This window comes from Macrobrachium nipponense, chromosome 3 (genome assembly GCF_015104395.2).
Source record: "Macrobrachium nipponense isolate FS-2020 chromosome 3, ASM1510439v2, whole genome shotgun sequence".
In the NCBI taxonomy this organism is placed as follows: domain Eukaryota; kingdom Metazoa; phylum Arthropoda; class Malacostraca; order Decapoda; family Palaemonidae; genus Macrobrachium; species Macrobrachium nipponense.
The window spans coordinates 129,658,171-129,677,599 of record NC_087202.1 but is presented as its reverse complement, the minus strand read 5'-3'; the positions used below and the strand labels follow the sequence as shown (position 1 = coordinate 129,677,599).

The 19,429-nt window shown below is 40.2% G+C and overlaps 2 protein-coding genes across 2 annotated transcripts; both read right to left on the bottom strand.

Moving 5' to 3' along the window:
* Positions 1–294: 294 nt before the first annotated feature.
* On the bottom strand, positions 295–921 carry LOC135222518 (protein IWS1 homolog). Its single transcript, XM_064260603.1, has one exon. It carries the CDS (start codon positions 919–921, stop codon positions 295–297), a length of 627 nt encoding a protein of 208 aa, XP_064116673.1.
* A 2,552-nt stretch (positions 922–3,473) lies between these two features.
* Positions 3,474–15,585, bottom strand: LOC135222056 (uncharacterized). The gene is made up of 3 exons (XM_064260198.1): positions 15,486–15,585; positions 9,726–9,899; positions 3,474–4,126 (listed from the first exon to the last, which is right to left on the bottom strand). Exons 1-3 carry the CDS (start codon positions 15,558–15,560, stop codon positions 3,848–3,850), a joined length of 528 nt encoding a protein of 175 aa, XP_064116268.1. The 5' UTR covers positions 15,561–15,585; the 3' UTR covers positions 3,474–3,847.
* Between the last annotated feature and the right edge of the window lie 3,844 nt (positions 15,586–19,429).

The window sequence follows — 19,429 nt, the reverse complement described above, 5'->3', positions numbered from 1 at the left end:
ACCAAAACTTACCTCTCTTTCCATGGAGTTTGGAAGGAGGCATGCAGAATACTGTCTTTCCCAACTCTTTCTTAGTGCCCATCCAAGAATCCAAAGATTGGAGGGCCTTCTTCATGGAAATCGCAGGTTTCATTTTCAGAAAGGCCGAGGATTTCACAGTAGCCGAACTCGAAAAGAGAGAACGAGGAGGAGGAGGAGGAGCCGCTGGACTAAGAGAGTCTCCAAACTCTTGTAGTAACAAGGAGGCTAAGATCTTATAGTTTGAGAGTCCTTCATTTGTAGGAAGCTCGTCAATCACAACTCGTCCAAACCCCGATCCGACGAAGGAGAAAGCTCTCGTTTGGAGGAAGAGTCTTTCCAAGACCTCCAACGATCTGAAGGAGAGGAGCTTCTGTTTGGAGAAGAGTCATAAATTCCAGATATGAGTCTATTCGTATCTTGCCTCATGGAAGAACTCCGACTCCTGCCTACTGGCTCTTGACTCCTGCCTCCTGCCTCCTGCCTCCTGCCTCCTGACTCCTGACTCCTGACTCCTGACTCCTGCCTGGGTGACTCCTCACTCCTGGCTCTTGGCTCCTGCCTGCTGGGAGACTCTTCGCTCCTGGCTCTTGGCTCCTGCCTCCTGGGTGACTCCTCACTCCTGGCCGGTGCCAGACGCCTGATCGGCTCCCTCCGTGAGGTTGACTCCACGTTCTTACTAGGAGCCTCACCTCGAGTAGGAGCATCGATCCTGGCGGCAGGTACCTCCACACGTCTGGAGGACCTTTTGATAGGGAGGGAAGTGTCTTTCCTTCTAGGAGGCTCCTTAGAAAGCACTCCTACTAAAGACGATATCTGCTCCAGCATGGAAACCAGAAACCTCTTAGTAACCTCCTCTTTATCCTCTTCGGGAGGAGGAGAAGGAGGAGGGGAGGAGTCCATGGGCTCCACCTCCTGACTCCTTCTAACTCTGGGTGACAGAATGGCTCTTTTTGCCTTCTTAACTCCCAAAGGAGACTCCTCAGGGAAGTTTTCCGGGCTCGAGTCAATAGTCGGAGCCTTCCAACTCCTCTTCAGTGGTCGCGAGCGATCCGAATCCCTCCAATCACGTCTAGGAGACGAAGATCCCGACGAAGAAAAACAATCACGCAGGACGCTTTTACAATAGCGATCCCTGGCAGTCTGGGGTGTCACAGAAACCGCCGAAGGGACACCTGATCGGTGGGGATTCTCCACAACCTCCTTTTGGTTTTTGACATTCCTTCTCCTCTGGGCATGAGAGCTTGGAAGAGGTCTAGACCTAGGAGCGTTGCGGAGCCAACCAGATGCCCCCTCCACTACACTGGGGACACTCACATCACTGTCCACTGAAAAATCACTAGCCTTACCTTGCAGGGCAGCCATTTTGTTTTCCATTAACTTGAAGGCTGCTTTTAGATCCGCAAGTTCTTTCGCTGAATCTGCAGGTTCTGCAATAGGAGAAGGGGCTGAAAAGGAAGGAGAAGTAGCAATACTTACCCTTGGGGAAGATCCCAAGCTAGGAATTAGTTCATTAGATCTCGAACTACTTAAACTTCTAGAAGAAGCTTTCCTCACTCTTTCTCTTTCTAACTTTTTCAAATAATTAGTTAGATTCTTCCACTCATTCTCACTCAAATTCTCACATTCCTTGCAAGTATTAGTGAAAGAACATTCATACTCCCTGCAACCCTTGCATACAGTGTGAGGATCTACCGAAGCTTTCGGCAACCTCACCTTACAGCCTACATTCACACGTCTCACAACCATTCCAGCATCAGACATTTTAAAGAAAAATCCAAATCAAGTCCACAAAACAGTCCACAAAAGCGTATGCCAATCCAACAATCCAGATATGTCACCAAAAGTCGGTCAAGAAGATCAATTGCCGGTGAAAAAAGAAAAACCAATCGAGAGGAACCAAACCCAACAAATGTTCGACGGTCCGGACGACAGAAGAATTCTGATTAGAAAACGGGAATGGTTCCTAGTCCTGCCACCCAGAGCAGGGCGGTAGATCACCTGACCTACCGGTAGCGTGTGCCGCGAAATTTGAAATTCTGTCGGGGACGACGGAGTCTATAGCTAAGTATATATCTGGCAGGGAAGTTGAATGTATAAAAATAATAATTTTCATGACAAAATTATTGGATACTTACCTACTGTTAAAGTGGAAGACCACCCAGCTTCCCCACATCTTTGTGGGTGGGCATGATGAAATAAAAGAACATGAACACTGCAGCACCATCTGGTGGGAAAACAGATGACTTCAGTGACAGTCCGAGTGGGTTAGCCAAGTGTATTTTGAATTTTTAAATGCCAATTACACCAAAAGTGCAGAGGTAAAGCTAACTTTAACAGAAGGTAAGTAACCAAATAATTAATTTTATGAAAATGAGATTACTGTTGTCATTGATTTTATCATTATTTATTGTTCTTTTGATTTTTAATATGTTGTTGTTTTGAGTATTTATTAGGTTTGTTATATTTGTTAGTTTTCATTCTTTTTTGGGACATTGAGCTGAACCCTGGACCTGCTGCTCATTACTATCATAACCGGAAGAAAAATTGCAGAGTACTTCTTTTTTATATTTTGAAGCATAAGGTCAAATTTTCTTAGATCTCCAGACTTGTGCTTGTAACTGCAATTTAATGTTTTCATTTGACACTAACCCTGACTTTATCATTGTAACCTCCCACATGTGCAAGGTATGGCTGACTACACACAGTCCAGATTACCTATTTATAGTCAGAAAACATGGAGTGTATATACTGTTTACTGCAATACAAATATTTATGATTTTGCATATGATGGTTTCTTGGAGAGATTAGTAAGGCTGTCACAGGGTTAAAAAAGCTTCATTCATTATTTGTGGAGACTGCGATGCAAAGCTCAGCATGTGGCTTAATTTAAAGTTTCTCAGATCAGCATGCCTGGTCTGCTCTTACGATTTGTCTATCCTCAATTTTTGTCCCAGCTCATTGAGAAGCCTGTGGCTTAATTTAAGTTTCTCAGATCAGCATGCCTGGTCTGCTCTTACGATTTGTCTATCCTCAGATTTTGTCCAGCTCATTGAGGAAGCCATGTGAAAATCTACTATGTAAATTGGTGTTTTTTTTAAGAAAATAATAAATGGTTGCATGTCGACACCTTTTAACAGCAGAATTTTTATATTATGTCTAAATAAATGAGGTTTGCTTTTTTAAAAGTATAAAACAGTTCTCACAGCATACTTTTCTAGATTTTTTTTTTTTTTTTTTTTTTTTTTTTTGTCCCATTAGATTTGGTTTTGCTGCTTCTGTTTTAGAGACATGGTCTGTTATTTACCATTTTCACAAAAATATCAGTAACTTTCGATTATTATGCAATGTAAAAACGCCATACAAACTCGACCATTACAAAATAAATATCTTAATACCAACCTTTTTTCTTTTCTTGAAATGGGACCCCTGTCATTTGGTAAATAAAATAAAGATAAAATGTATGTTCATATTTTCCTTGATCATATTACAATATCAGTGAATCAATAAGACCCCTAAAAGTTCATATGCTCCCATGCACAGAGTTGCTATTTGACCAGTAATGGTCCAATAAAGTATCCCCACCATCTAGAAAATATTAACATTTACAGAAATGAAAGTCTGTTATGCACAAAGATTAGCCATCATATTCAACATCTGACAGAACCAAAATTCAAAATGCCTTTTAAATTCATAACAACCCAAAATTAAAAGGTTCCAGCATAACTGCAGATCCTAAAAATCTCTACCTCACAAAATAAATTCAGCAGTTCGTTCTTTTTCAAAATGGTTCCAAAATCAATTTTAACAGAATACTTTTAAGAAATAATTACTTCTTTTTCTTTTTACTCTTTCTGGGTTGCTTACAATTGCCTTTGTTTAAAGGAATATTAAGGCTGGGAAATTCCTCTGTAGGAACACCATCCTGCGGACATTCAAATGTTACAGTTTTTGACTCCAGTTTAACTTCATTAGATTTTGCTAAAAGATTTTTATTTTTCACAACTTCATTACTGTCTGTCATACCACATTCTTCTGCACCTACGACCTTGATATTGCTCTTCTTCTTTACATCCTTAATTTCACAAGAAGCCCCTAGTTTCTGATCCTGAAAAGAAAGATTAAAAATGCTTGATGATAATTATAACATACGTATTTACAAAATTTACAAACATACCAAGAATTGTTTTATTTTCAATTCTCCACCAACACAACTTGCAGATGTTTTCCTTAGAACTACAGATATTCCAGGAAATTGAATACAAATTACATTATTAATACAGGTTTTCCTTTAAATCAAGTAGCCTGGATTTACAAGCTTACTAAAAAGATTTAAAATCCATTTTCAAGTAAGGAGGTTGATTGTTGTAAAGCAAAATTATAATTAGTTTCTCCTGTACAATACCATTCTTTTGATCTATGTAGAAAGATGCACTAGTTTTGACAGCTCACAGCACAAAGTAAGGTTGATGTATGAGGCTTGATTTTTACCCGAATGTAAGTGGAAATATGCAAGACTTGGAATTTATAACAACAACTATGTACTTGGTTTTTCTTACTAAGGTAAGTCAGCAAAATTAGTCTTGTTAGTAAAACCTCATTTAAATGTAAAATCTTTTATTGAAGAAAGAAACTTAGATAATCTATAAATTATGCCAAAACTGCTGACTTTTTTTTAATATTGCTTCACAGATCCCTTTTATTTAGATTCTTTCCACAAGGTTACAAAATATTGATTACATGACTGTTTCCCAAAACATGACTTTGGAGGTGCAGTAATCTCGATACAGTAGCCCTTCCCATTCATGTTTGTTAACGACCATATTTAAGGGTAAATTAAAGCAGAATACCATTCTGCTTTAGTTTACCCTTAAATACGGTCATTGACAAACATGAACAGGAAGGGCTACTGTTATCGAGATTTTGCACCTCCAAAGTCATGTTTAGGGAAACAATCATGTAATCAATATTTTGTAAGTTTGTGGAAAGAATCTAAATAATGGATCTGTGAAGCAATATTAAGAAAGTCAGCAGTATTCTTCTGAAGATGAAAAACGAAACCCACAAATTCAATTTGTAACTTGTTTACTTCTAAGTATTTGAATTTGTGGGTTTCTTTTTCAAAAGTCAGCAGTTTTGGCATAATATATAGATGATCTAAGTTTTCTTCTTCAATAAAAGATTTTATTTTCCCTTGTATTCAGGTAAAAATCAAGCCTCATACATCAATCTTACTTTTTGCTCTGAGCTGTCAAAACTAGTGCACCCTTAGAGCATAACCAGATATAAAGTTTTGGGAAAAAACTGCTTACATTGTTGGGCTCTCCAGCCATCGCCCAGCCAACACACGATCACCAACTTTCACCGTAACCCAAAAGCGCAAGATGATTAGCCAAAGGCATCTTCTTGTATTTTCATAGGCTATAGTATTTTATTTGTTGTAAAACCAAACCATTTGTAAAAGTTAAACTCTTCAATATGTAATTAGTTTGTAAAAAGTATTATTAACTTCTCAAATAGTGAAGTTATGTCTGATGTAAATTACTACTTTTCAGGCCCTGCCTCAGCAGCATACATCCACCCACCCCCATTCACAACCCAGAGGCCTGGTTTTTCTGGGAGAAGACCATCTTAAGATCCAAAAGAAAATCATGTCCTCATGCTGCAAAGCCAACACCTTCCTCGAGTTCCAGCCAGACAATGTTTTCGAGCAGATCACAGAGTGGCTGGCTGACCAATCGCATAAAAGGCCCACTGAAGGCACAACTGAAATTATCTTTCATTATGCCCCACCCCTCACTGCTAGGAAATTCCTAGACAACATGGGAGCAGCAACAGGAGACCAGCAGCTGTCACACATACGGTTGTTGATAATTCCTGCTGCAGACGATCAACCAGAAACGACTTTAGATCTGGTGAGAGAAGTCTTCCTATCAAACCTGCATCACCAAACATTCGCTACAATAACCAACACATGCCCCTCGTCGAGTTTCTAAGAATGTTGAAAGCAGTGCATACGGCCCAGACATCATTAGAACCCTCTTGACTACCTGTGCCAGTAGTCGTCACACAGCAGCATCAAAGCAGAATAGATGAACACAGTGAGGTAGATGAACTTGCCACTCCCAAGCCTACAGGAGGGAGAAAAAAACAAACATTGAACCAAAAGACAAGGGCATCCTAAGGGCCTATGTTTCTTCTACTGGAGATTGGGAAGCATGGGCCAAAAATGTGAAGCAGACCAGTTACCTTCTACGAAGAAACTGGTCTGTCTTTTGCTGTCTTTCTGTTTCAAGTACAGAGACAGACAGAAACACTCAACATTTTTTAAAATCATTGATAAGACGCCAAACTCAATTTCTTGTAGACACAGGCATGTGCAGGTCGCCTCAACCCCAACCCAGCACTCTCCAGGTATCCACTGCGCTGAACAATAACCTTCATCATTCAGTGCCAAACCGTACACCTGAAAAGCCATCATGGCAGACGTTGCACAAGCACTACTTGGAGCAGATTTCCTGAAGGCCAATATGTACTTGGATGTAACCAGATACCAGCTTGTTCCATCACTCTACTAGCAGCAGCAAAGAACAAGATGAGACCAGAGGTCCATTAACAACTCCAAGAACTCCCTGAAATATTTCAAGATAACCTCCAACACAACCTTACCAGCCCCACAAAGCACACTTCAGACATTTGCCCCTAGACAAACATATACAGCAGTGCCTCAGGTTATGAAATTAATCTGTTCTGAAACAGCCTTCGTAACCTGATTTTTTCGTATCCAGAATTAATTTTTACATGTAAATTGCCTAACCGTTCGAAGCCCTAAAAAAACACTACAGTAAAATGTATAATAAAGCTAAATTGACCAATAAACAATGAAATAACAACAATTTGGACAATTCGATACCTAAACCTAACCGTTACTGTACCTGTAAATAAAGTGTGGAACCTTACCTTTTGAGTGAGGCCATCTCTGAAAGTGGCGACAGAGGAGGAGGACAAACAGCAGAAAACGAACACTTAAATTTACGAAACATTAAAAAATGGCAGAAAACATTAACACTTCCTGATTACCTCCATCTTCGTCTCCATAGAAAGCATCCTCTTCTTTCTGTGAACTTAAGCAACATTCTTGGGTCCCATGGCTAATAACGTCAGTACGTAATTAAGTTCACACACAACACGATAAAGTAACTTACAGTACAACGAAAACGAAATCACTAACACAAATTTACGTTAACAAACGAAATCTATGTGAACGAACAAATTCCATGTGTGTACGATAACACTGCCGAAACGAAATGGTCGAGGAACTCCCTTATGTAGATGGGATAGATGCTGACCAATAGGAGAGCAGGATCTTGCGGCGGTAACAAGCATTAGGAATCAATGGGAGAGCGGGAGGATGGTGGCTAGTCTACTGAGTTGGCAGCGCGCAAGTTTTAAAATTGTTCTTGGCGTCCCGGGCAAATATCGGACTTTACAGTACACCCTTCCGCAACCTGAATTATTTTTGTACACAGAAGCAAAAATTCTTCATCTTTGCCTTCGTAACCTGGATTTTTCGTACGTGGGGACTTTCGTATGTAGAGGTATGACTGTACCCCCAAATAATTATTCCACGACATGGAACAGGCAGGAATTTACTAGAAAGCCTCCAGTCTATGGGCATCCCCCTTCACATGTTACATAAAGCAGACTGTACATAGTGACCCTGCGATGACTACAGACAGCTCAATATCAAGACTGTACCAGACAGGTAACCCCAGCCTAACATCACCGACATAGTGAACCAGTTGAAGAGTCAGAATGTGCACAAAAATCTGCCTCCTGAAGGGATACTATGAAATCCTGCTAACAGAAGAAGACAGAAAAAACACCCATCGTCAATCAGAAAAAAAGCCATCATCACCCCCTTCAGGAAATACACTTTCAACCACAGCTGTTTTAGCCTCCAACACAAAGGAGCGACTTTCCAGCGACTCGTGGACAATATCCTTGGAGAATTTTACCCCACAGTACTGCATCTTGTGCCTCAAAAACATTCTAATTTTCAGGCTCTATAAACAGCAACATTAAGGACAATTAGTCCTACCGAAATTAAGAGAAAACTGGCTAGTAATCAAACATGATAAATGTGCAAGGGGCCTAAGACACAATAGAATTTCTTGGCCGTCAAACTCCAGATAAAAAAAATAAGCCCTCTGGATGAAGATCCATGCTGTCACTACCTTCAACAAGCCAAAGACCATCAAATCCCTCCTAGAAATTTGCGACATGATAAATTACCACCATTATTAGTCTAACAAACAAGGTAAAGCTTTTCCATTAGCCAAAAAAGCACTTCGTTCTGCAGTAACCTTAATTTTCCTTCTCTAACCCTGAACCTGACAACTGATGCTAGTAATAGCGATAGGCACAAAACTTGAACATGACACAGGCATTATTCAGCCAAGAACTACTGCCAGCAGAACAAAAATACTCCACATTCAACTGCTAGCAGGCCATCCAACATTTCCAGCACATGCTTGAATGATGACAGTTCATAGTGCATCCCTTGGCCAAAACTTTTTTTTTTTTTTTTTTTTTTTTTTTTTTTTTTTTTTTTTTTTTTTTTTTTTTTTTTTTTTTTTTTTGGCTGACTGTTGGTCAGCAGTGTCACTTGTCTGCATATAAGATATCTGAAGGGTTCCTCCAACATTGCAGATGCCATTTGCAGAAACACTGTCAGCACCATCCAGATTGGGATAGTATATCATGAGATTGCAGCAGGCCAGGAGGAGGACGTGGGCCTTCAGTGACTCTGACAGGATAATCCTGTCCTCATGGAGGGATTTTGCAACAGACTATGAAAACATGACAAGTGCCAGACATCCTTGCCCCTATTTACCATTGGCATTTAGGAAGAAAGCTTTCAACCTCAACCATGACCTATAACACCCATCAGGCTGCTCAACTGCCTATATCCTGTCACAAGCCATGAACACAGACATCAAGAAAGAGCTAGAGAATCTCTTCCCTGCCAAACATCCAAAGTCACAAAGCATACAGTCAGGGATAGGGAACTAAAGCACAACCGACTGTCAAGTCGCCCACATTCACGTCGACATTGTGGACCCCCCTACCACCCTTGACTGAAACACCAGATGGGTGGAGATGATAATCCTCAAGCAGTAGATGGCTGAAAATTGTGCAAGAGCGTTGAATAAACTGGGTCATTGACTTGCCACAGACTAAAACCAGCACTGCCAAAACAAGATCACCAACTTTCACCAGAAAACACGAGCCCAAGACGATCAGCCGAAGCTATCTTTTCCCGTATTTTCAGAAGTTATGGTAATTCATTTGTAAAACCAAAACCATCTGTAAATGTAACTCTTTAAGCTATTGAACAATATGTAATGGAGAACTTTACTTATTTTGTAAAAAAAATTATTAACCATCCTCCAGATGAGAGATAACATGTCTGACTGTAACATGTTCCTTGCTCTGATGTTAGATACCACTGGTCTGTTCATGTAAATGTCTTGTCAGAAATTTGTGAAAATAAATTTGTAAGTAACCACACGGTCCCTTACTTGCCTTATCTCTATAATAGAATGAATATTAAGTAGGATTCTAATATGGTTCTTTGAGGAAATCCATCAAGTAAGTTAGCCTTCAGATTTAAAGAACTTTGGGCAAAAAAATAGGTCACATACCATCTCTCCTTCTAAATTTGCATTGTCCTCGTCACTATCTCCAGTCTCAATCTTACATGACTGTTTCTGTTGCTTTTCATCGGCTTGAATTTCTAGCCACAATTGTTCAAAGTGGTCTCCAACATTTTGCCTGTTTTCACGCCACAGCTCCTGGTGTTTCTCATATTCATCTATCTGTAATTCAAATATAAAAATATAATCAGAAGATAAATAAAGACTACTTCAAAGCACCATACAATATTTACAAATTTAGAGAGATCTGCATCTGGTAAAAATAGTATATACTATTAAATTCAAGATATTATAATAGATCATTCATAAATACAATACAGAATTTGAAAAAATCACCTCATTCATAAGAATGTGCTTTTTCTAAATAAACCCTTCAACCTCGTCTTCCAATGCATTACTATTAAGGAGGAAGGTTTGACCTGATAAATGCACCAGAGTTCCAGTATGTCAGAAAAGGGTAGAGAATATAATTTTTGCTTTTAACATCATTAGGAAAACAAAGATAAGAAAATGTTAATAATCATAATGTTTAATGAATTTAAGAGAGAATTAACCCGACAAAAATTATTCAATAATCATTAAGAGCTAAGAAATTGTGAAGTTTCATAAACTAAAGGAAATATTACTGATCAACTATATCTTTGTGTATTTCATGTATCAAATTCTCACATGGCAAATATGATCAGTTACATAGCAAGCTACAACACACATCCAAAGGTTTGCCATATACAGTGGTACCTTGACCTACAAATTTAATTCATTCTGTGGCCGAACTCGTAGCTCAATTTACTTGCACATCAAATCAATTTCCTCCACTGAAAATACAAGCAGCCCTCAGTTAACAGCAGGGGTTCCGTTCCTAGCTGATGCTGCAAACCGAAAATCAACAATAACAGCCCTAGAAATCTGCTTAACGGGGGCGCTAACCAAATATCGGCACAGTTAACCAGAGATTGGTGCTGCTGTTAACTAGAAATTGGCACTGCTAACCAGAGATCAGCACCAAAAATCCAGTTAACAGCTTCACTAGACAAACGCTGTAAAACCGGACAGCCATTAACTGATACCTCTGTTAACCGAGGGCTGCCTGTACTTGAAATGCCCTTACTCTGTTCCAACTCTTAAAATGCCACCCCATATTTTTATGTTTCATGTTATTAAATAAAGAAAATACATTTCTAAATAAATATTGTGTAAAAACAATAGAGAGTATGCAAAGATATAGTAAGGTTTTATACAGTGTACAGGTAAAGTTCAAGTACGATAATTTGTCTTGCGATAATCCGATTTTCCACAAGAGAGGACCAAAGTACAACAGCCTAACTTTATCCAATCTTCTCGTTATATATTTCGTCTTGCGATAATCCGATTTTACAAGAGAGGCCAAATTACGACAGCCAAACTTTATCCAATCTTCTAGTTCTATAAGTTCAAAAACAGCAAAGGAGAATGATGAAAGTATTGTTTTAACATACTCGCTGCGCAAATTTGAACAGCCATGAGCAACTGAACGAGAAACAATTTTTTGCTAAGTACAACTGAACTGGATAATAACATCCGTCTGGCTTGTTTCAACCATCGTACGATAATAAACAATTACTGTAGTTCTGTTATAAATGATGTTATGTAGAATAGGACAGAGATATTTTCATGTAATAAATTTATCTGCCATACATCAAAGATCAACAAGGAAATATAATGCTAAATTTAAACCAAGTTGTAGCTGAAGCTGAGAAAACTGTTCCAGCTGCTAATGACTATTATCGTGCATCGGCAACAAAGATAAAACTCCCATAAGCTTACGCCGTCAAACACAACTGTAGATAAAATTGAGAAAAAATTATTTTAATCAAAAACTACTGGGCTTGAAACAACAAATTTTACTGTTGTTTTCATACCGATAAAAGATACATAACTTTTGCTCGTATTACAATGAAATAAAGTGAAAATAGCGAACGGAATTATATAATTTTTTTACTCGATAAACTTGCCACCAACATAATCTCAATCACAATGAGATGTATTCAAGTCATTTTTCAACTTAAAAAAAAATTGTATAACAAAAATGACCTTGCTCATATAAGTCAAGTATCTAGATATTTGTTATGCTAACTAGAAGCAAGAAAATTTTCTCAGAATTGAGTTAAATATGGCGAAACAAACTTGTATTTGCCATCAGATGATTTCCAAAACAAAACATTGACTACCATGTTAGTCGTATTTTATAATACAATAATATGAGAGTACAGTCACCTCTCAATTAACACGTTTTCGATTTAATGCGAGCTAGAAAATATTTTTTATTATTTAAAAAATGCAAAAATTTTGATTTAAAGCAAACTGGCACCTAAATGTTGTTTTCAAATCAGAAGACTGCCACAGACATAAACGAAGACATAGCACAGTATGTATTCTTTTAATAAAGCGAAAAACTTTTTTTATTAATAAAGCGAAAGATTGTTTATTTATTAATAAAGAAAAAAAAATTGACACGAAACGAGAATCAGCTTTGTTCCGACATCAGTGTAACTGTCAGGCTGCTAATGGCTATGTATAATTTACACACAACGAATAACATGCATCTTTTCCATGAATCTTTTAAAAAGTTATACATTACTTCACTGTATCCAATAATATTGTATGTATTCTTATATTATTATGTTATAAAATAATAACATTGCGGTCAATGTTTTGGTTTGGAAATCAGCTGATGGCAAATATGAGTTTATTTCACTGTATTTAACTCTGTTCTGTGAGAATTTTCGTGCTTATAGTTAGCATAAACGAATATCTAGATACTTTACTTATTTGGGTCAAGGTCATTTTTCGTTATACAACGAATTTCTAAGTCGAAATATGGCTTGAATAAGTCTCGTGAACTAAATTTTTTTTTTTCATTAAAAAATTGCATTGGGAACATGATTATTTGGTAAGAAAAAAAATGATTCCGTTCACTTTACAGTATTTATCTTTTATTTGTGTGAAAACAACAGTAAAATTTGTTGTTTCAAGCCCAGTAGTTTTGATTAAAATTATTCTCTCTTGATTTTATCTGCAGTTGTAAATAATGGCATAACTTTACTGGAGTTTTATCCCTGTTGCCAATGCACGATAACAGTCATTAGCAGCTTGAGCAGTTTCCTCAGCTTCAACTAAAACTTGGGTTTAAAAGAAATTAACAGCATATTTCCTTGCTGATCTTTGATCTATAGCAAATAAAAGTTATTACATAAAACGATATCAGTCCTATTCTACATAACACTGTTTATAACATAACTTATGTAATTGTTTCACTATCGTATGATGGTTGAAATACAAGCCAAAACAGATATTGCTGTTATCCAATTTGGTTGTACTTCTCAAAAAAGCACAGAGTTCCCCAAGTCCGCAGGAAACATAATCCCCCTTATTTCTGTCAATTTTATATGGGAAAAATGTTTGTTTAAATAACATGTTTTAATTAAAACAGCGAGCTCTCCAAGAACATAACCCTCGTGTTAATTGAGATGTTACTGTACATACAATATTATTGGATACAGTGAAGTAATGAACAACTTTTTAAAAGATTCATGGAAAAGATGCGTATTTACTTTTTCTTCTTTGCTTATCTTAATATCGTCACTATGCCATCTAGGTAGCAGCGGCAACTCGAGCTCATACCTCAATTTTTTGCTTGTGTAACAAAGCAAAAAACTGACTGAGTGACGACTTGAACCTTGGAAAACTCTTACGTTAATTCACTCGTAGGTCAGGGTACCACTGTACATGTACACATAGGTAAGGTAACTTTTCTAGCATAAACATCAGCCAGAGATGCTAAGAATGTGTACCACGAGAGCTGAGAAAGCTGAGTGAGACCGATGAAATTCTGCAAACTTAACTAGCCATTAAATTATTTCATAGTACATCTAAAACTTGACAGGACCTTTTCCTTCTGGGAAGGTTGGAATAACCAGTGTCTCCCTGTAGATGTGTGTTTCTAGCATTGATGAAAATCTAATCCAGTTACAGAAAGGAACCTTTCATTTTATTATTTCTTAATTCATCTCCCATTGATAATATGAACTCCTTTACCGACAGATACTTTTTTTTTTTTTTATTTTGGCTGAATTTGAGTCAGTGGTTCTGGAGAATTTGAAAACGTGAAAAATGTTTTCACACTAAGAAATATACATATATATATGTACCATATTAACATAAGTATATCAGAAAAGCTTACATGAGCTTTCTGCACACCTTGGTGAGTTATTGAATTTATAAACAAGGGTGACAAATTACAATCATTTTGTTTCTTGCAAGAACTCTACAAAAGCATACCAATCTTTCCTTTACCTTACTAACTTGACTGAATTATTTGGCTACTAATGTTTTAGGAGCTTCCTAAACTTGACATCTAGTCAAAATGTACAACCTCAACAAAACACATGAATGGAACAAACAGAAACAAATACCTTTCTTGTGACAACCGACTGTTGGTATGAAACAATGATGTAACTAGGCATATGGCCTAACTAACAAACAAGGGTGTCTTTGATGCCTCCAATAAAGTTAACCAGAATGCCAATATGTGACTGACAATCAAATCCCCTAATCTAGACCAAACCCAAAGACTAAAAGAACAAGGAGGGGATGAGGGAGAGTGGGATCAAGCTTGAAGACATGACATCCTTGCCTCTTAAAGGTTAACAATACAAATATGGAAGGAAGAAGAAAAATCCAAGTTTAGGAGCCATAGGTATAAACAGAGAACTATTTTCTATGGAATTTTCCATTAGGATGCATTGTGTAAAGAAAAAATGACAAATTTTTGCTATATTTACACAAGTCATCAATTTTTCTCATGTTGCATACATTCTGTTTACTGTTGCAAACAGTTATAGGAAAACTGCAAAGACACATTATTTATCTGACAGGAATCAGATATATTTTCTATGCAAGAGACAGAATTAAAGTATACAAATATAAAAAATGTGGGTCATACTTAATTACAAACCAATGACTTCCTTTGCAAAGTCTCAATAACCTACATAAAGTCACAAATGACAGTCCATTACTGTTTTGTAAAACTCATCTATAATAGCTTTAGTTTGCTGTTTTTATCACTGCTTACCTGCAATAATCACTAGGTAAGCAACAAGTACAATGACTATTCCTGTCATTTTCCTTAAATCTCTGCCATCCTGTAAAACTAATGTTACACTGAAATAGGTTCATCACAAAACTTGTGCACCCATATAAAATTACAATAACCAATAGTTTCAAAAGAAGCCCAAATCTGACAAAAACTGATAAATCTATAGGAAAGCTAGACTACAGCTAAATAGCATGCAAACAAGGTATCCATAAAGCACCATCTTAGGATATCCATCAACATCACAATGTTAAGAATACACATTATGGTCTGTGGAAGATGCAAAATTTAAAGATCTTTAGACATGCTTGGCACCTTATGCCACAAAATAACCTGAGAGTGATTGAACAAAAACTAAAGTTAATGGCTAGATGCAAAATGGTGAAAAAAGTAATAATCCTTTCCTTTTAGTTGTGTTACAAACTGTTACTCTGAAAAAAGTTATAATCCTTTCTTTTTAGTTGTGTTACAAACTGTTTACTATGAGGTGTGGGTTAACTAGAAGGGCCACAGCAATACATGAACACATTAACTTAAAAGAATTGTAACACAAAGAACTATCAAAAGCTGATGATCCATACCCCTACATACCAATACAGAAGACAAATAAAACATACCATGGTAATGGCAGATTCTTCTGGTCCTGGAAGCTTTATATTGCTAACTTTCTCAAACAGCTGCAAAGGAGTCATTAAGTCCGACAGGCCTTTAGAAGGTGAAAAAACCTGTTAAAAAACACAAGAAACATCATGACATTAAACAGACCTTTCAAAATAATTATATCATATATTTATACATGTAAACTACTGCATACAAAACAGTAGCTCGTTTAAGCATATGCAAAATGGACATGTTTCCATTTATTACGTTTAAGGCTCTGCATACATATATTGCTTTAGTAAGAAAAATGTATTGAACCTTTTTTATATAAGTATTAATAACTGTTACAGGCAAAAAATAAGATAAAAAAGAAACTTTCCACACAGTATCCTGAACACACTGTGCTACCTAGGGAAAAAAAAAAAAAAGCTACCTTCAGCGAGTTTCATCCTATACTAACCATTACCTGACATCTCTTTCAATGGCTGTGAATTATAAAAAAAAAAAAAAGGAAATGGTCACCCAAGGAGCCCAGGATATTTTTTTGTTTGCCAAAGAATATGTGAATCAAGTACAAGAGGATGAAATGTTGTAATGATGAGTTGCTGTTTGCTTTGAAAGCCAATACATACCTAGTAACAAACTGTACTTTCCATAGACTCAAAAATACAGTAATGGAATTTATTATTTTCTACCATATGAGTAGCCAGTGACCATTCCAAATAATTCATATCATTACAGATTTACTTATAATTATTCATATACATTTAACCCAGAACCCCACACCATAAAAACCATCCAGCCGAATAGGATGACGGCAATACACCAAAAAAAAATGACAAATTCTTGGTAATTTGTATTTTTCCTAGCTATACTTACCACGAACTACTATCGTAGGAGAATCCTGGATGTTAATCTGGTATCAACCAGAAAAACTGGTTATTTCTTCCCCTACCCTTAGCCAGGTACATGCCCTAAGGGACGAAGATCCTGACCCATGACCCGGTCTCCAGTCCTTTCCACACCTCTAATGCTCCTGTCCTCAGATATGCAGGGAAGGCAGGGAGGGCTTAAAAATTCAGTAGTTCGGGGTAAGTATAGCTAGGAAAAATACAAATTACCAAGAATTTGTGATTTGTTCCGACGCCGTATACTTACCCCTAACTACTATTGTAGGAGATTTATTCTTTAGGAGGTGGGAGTATCTAGGGACGGGGAGGCCCGGTCTAAGGTTAAGGGGTCATTTGTCCCGGGAGGAGGGGGACCCGCTCCACCGGATTAGTAGTAAGGAGAGGTCTTGAAGTTACCCAGGCCTACACCCCTTTGGTAGAAGACCTGGCTCAATGCTGCCCTGACCCCTTGTTGACCGCAATGGAAAGTCCCTTGTCCTCCCTCAGGTGGACCAGGAACTCAAACACATAAGGGATCTTAGTCGTAAGGCTACCCTGCAGGATAAGCCTCTCTTGTTAAGGAGTAGCTTGATAGCCTCCACCCATGAAGGCAGAGGGGTCCAGGCCCTCGTGAAAACCTCTCTAAGTGGGGCTGCCTTAGGAGGTCCGGTCTTCGGGGGAGCTCCCAGGGGACCTTGGATGGACCATTCTAGGTGGTCTGGGTACCAGTCCCTGTCTGGCCACATGGGGGCCACATGGGTCATGACGGTGCCCTTGGAGGTCTGGAGTTGGTTGAGGACATGTCTGAGGGCCCCAAAGGGGTGGAACGCGTAAAGATCCAGCCCGTCCCAGGGGTGCTGGAACGTGTCTTCCCAAACTGCCGCCGGGTCTGGGACTGGGGAGCTTGTGGTTCAGACTCGTTGCAAACAGATCCATGGAGGGGGAGCCCCACATCCTGATCAACTTGGCCACTACCACCAGGTGTAGGGACCATCCCGCCCCCAGGACCTGCCCGTGTCTGCTGAGCCCATCTACGATCACGTTCCTTGTCCCGGCCCAATGAACATTGCCACGTTTTCTGCCCACCCCAGGATGGATGGCCTCTGCTAGGGTGCACAGGAGGCGTGGCCTCAGACCTCCCTGCTTCTTGAAATACGCGACCACGGTGGCGTTGTTGCACAGGACCGCCACCCGCTTGTGCCTTTAGTCTGGTCTCGAATGATTGGAGCGCTTTGTGAATGGCTAGGAGCTCCAACCCGTTGATGTAGAGCTCCCCCCCCATCATCTCGACTGTAGGTGGGCTCCCCAGCCCTCCTTCAACGCGTCCGTGAAGAGGAGCATCTCCGGGGAGGGGGGGGGAACATCCGACCAGCTTCTCTAGGGAGACGAGGTAGCCTATGAGTCTCTGCCACTCTCTCACCGGGAGGGGAGCACCTGCCAGGAAGGGGCTCACTACATTACGTAGATTGTTCAAACGTTCCTCTGACGGGAAGCCCCTGGCCCTTACTGTGTCCAGATCCATCCCCCCACAAGAAACCCTATCCTGGTGGTGGGCTCCAAGTGAGACTTCTACAGTTTAGGACGATGCCTAAACGACTGCAGAGTTCCAGGAGCTCGTCCCTCTGCTCCTTCAAGAGTTCCCTTGGGAAGGAAAGAAGTAGCCAATCATCCAGGTACTGCAGAAGGCGCATGCCCTTCTTGTGGGCCCAGGAGGACACGAGGGAGAACACCCTGTGAAGTCCTGCGGCGCCTGTGGGACAGGCCGAAGCGAAGAGTCCTGAAAGTAAGGTCCTTGAGGTCAAGGGAACACCATGTAGTCCCCTTCCTCAGGGCCGCCAGAACAGAGCGTGGGTCTCCATTTTGAAGTCCGTCTTGAGGACATAGGTGTTCAGGTATGGACAGGTCAATGACTGGTCTCCACCAACCTGAAGCCTTCGCCATCAGAAAGAGGCAGCTGAAGAACCCCAGGGAGTGATCTGCAACTCGCTGGAGGGCTCCCTTCTCTAACAGAGACAGGACCTCCAGTCTAAGTGCCTCCCCATTACTGGGGATCCTGGGGGCGGAAAGCCCTGCTGTCGGGCTCCCCCGTCAGGGGAGGAGTCTTGTCTAGGAAGGGGATCTGGTAGCTGTACCCGAGGACCTGGATAGTACAGGGATCGGCCCCGAGATCCTTCCAGTCCACCAAAGTTTCGAGAGGCAACCCCCCAACCTGAGACGTCAAGGCAGGTACGGGGGCCTTCGTCTCCTTCCATCTGGGGAAGCGGCCCGCCCCCCTTACCTCTCCGAGGGGCCGAGGGCCTGGTTCTAAAAGAGAAGGGGTCTGAGGGGCTCTGTAAGAGGGCCAAGTTCTCTGAGGACCCCAGCCTCTCCTGAGGATCTAACCATACCTGAGGGGGCCCCGCCCCGCCCTAAAGTCTGGATGGTTGTCTAGGCTTCTGAAGTTCTTGGCTGCGACGGACAGCAGGTTGTCTGAAGGAAGAAGCCCTGTAAACAATGGAACCCTGGCTAGCCTTCCTCTAATGTTCCAGAGCCTCCTCCACCAGGCGGTCTGGGGGAACAGGGACGCCCATGGGGATGAGGTCCACTCAGTATACTCCATAGCCATGGCTTCCTGCTGGAAAAGGAAAACGAGACTGGGCCTGCCAAAACCTTCTCCTCCGAAAGGCCCAGAGCGAGGGACATGACAGGCCCTTCCACCAACTTCGGAGCCAGGGACATACCTCCTGGGGCGTACAGCCTCCTCTGTCTGACCTTGGCTGCCAGGAGGAACTTCAAGGAGCCCTGGGCCCTCAGGGAATTCTTGGACCCAGTAACTACTTCCTCCACCTGCGCCAATGCCTCAGCGGAGTACAGTGGCTGGGGAAGAGACTGGGACTGCTTCACTACTACCTGCCCCCTGAAGAGCCAGTCCACACCAGGGCCATCCTAGAGTCAGGGAGAGCGGAGGGCTTCGCCAATCCGTTATTCGCCCGGACTACTCCGAGCACTCTACGGAACACCGAGCCCTCATATGTGGGCCTTGGATCTCCAGGGTACTCTGCAGGACTGGTCTGCGGTGAAAGCCTCATCCT

Excerpts from the sequence above, each read along its gene's own strand:
- LOC135222518 (XM_064260603.1), bottom strand. The coding sequence starts at position 921 with ATGGACTCCTCCCCTCCTCCTTCTCCTCCTCCCGAAGAGGATAAAGAG.
- LOC135222056 (XM_064260198.1), bottom strand. The coding sequence starts at position 15,560 with ATGACTCCTTTGCAGCTGTTTGAGAAAGTTAGCAATATAAAGCTTCCA. Across the intron at positions 9,900-15,485 it reads AAGAATCTGCCATTACCATG|ATAGATGAATATGAGAAACA; the intron begins GTATGTTTTATT and ends TTTGAATTACAG. Across the intron at positions 4,127-9,725 it reads CAAATTTAGAAGGAGAGATG|GATCAGAAACTAGGGGCTTC; the intron begins GTATGTGACCTA and ends CTTTCTTTTCAG.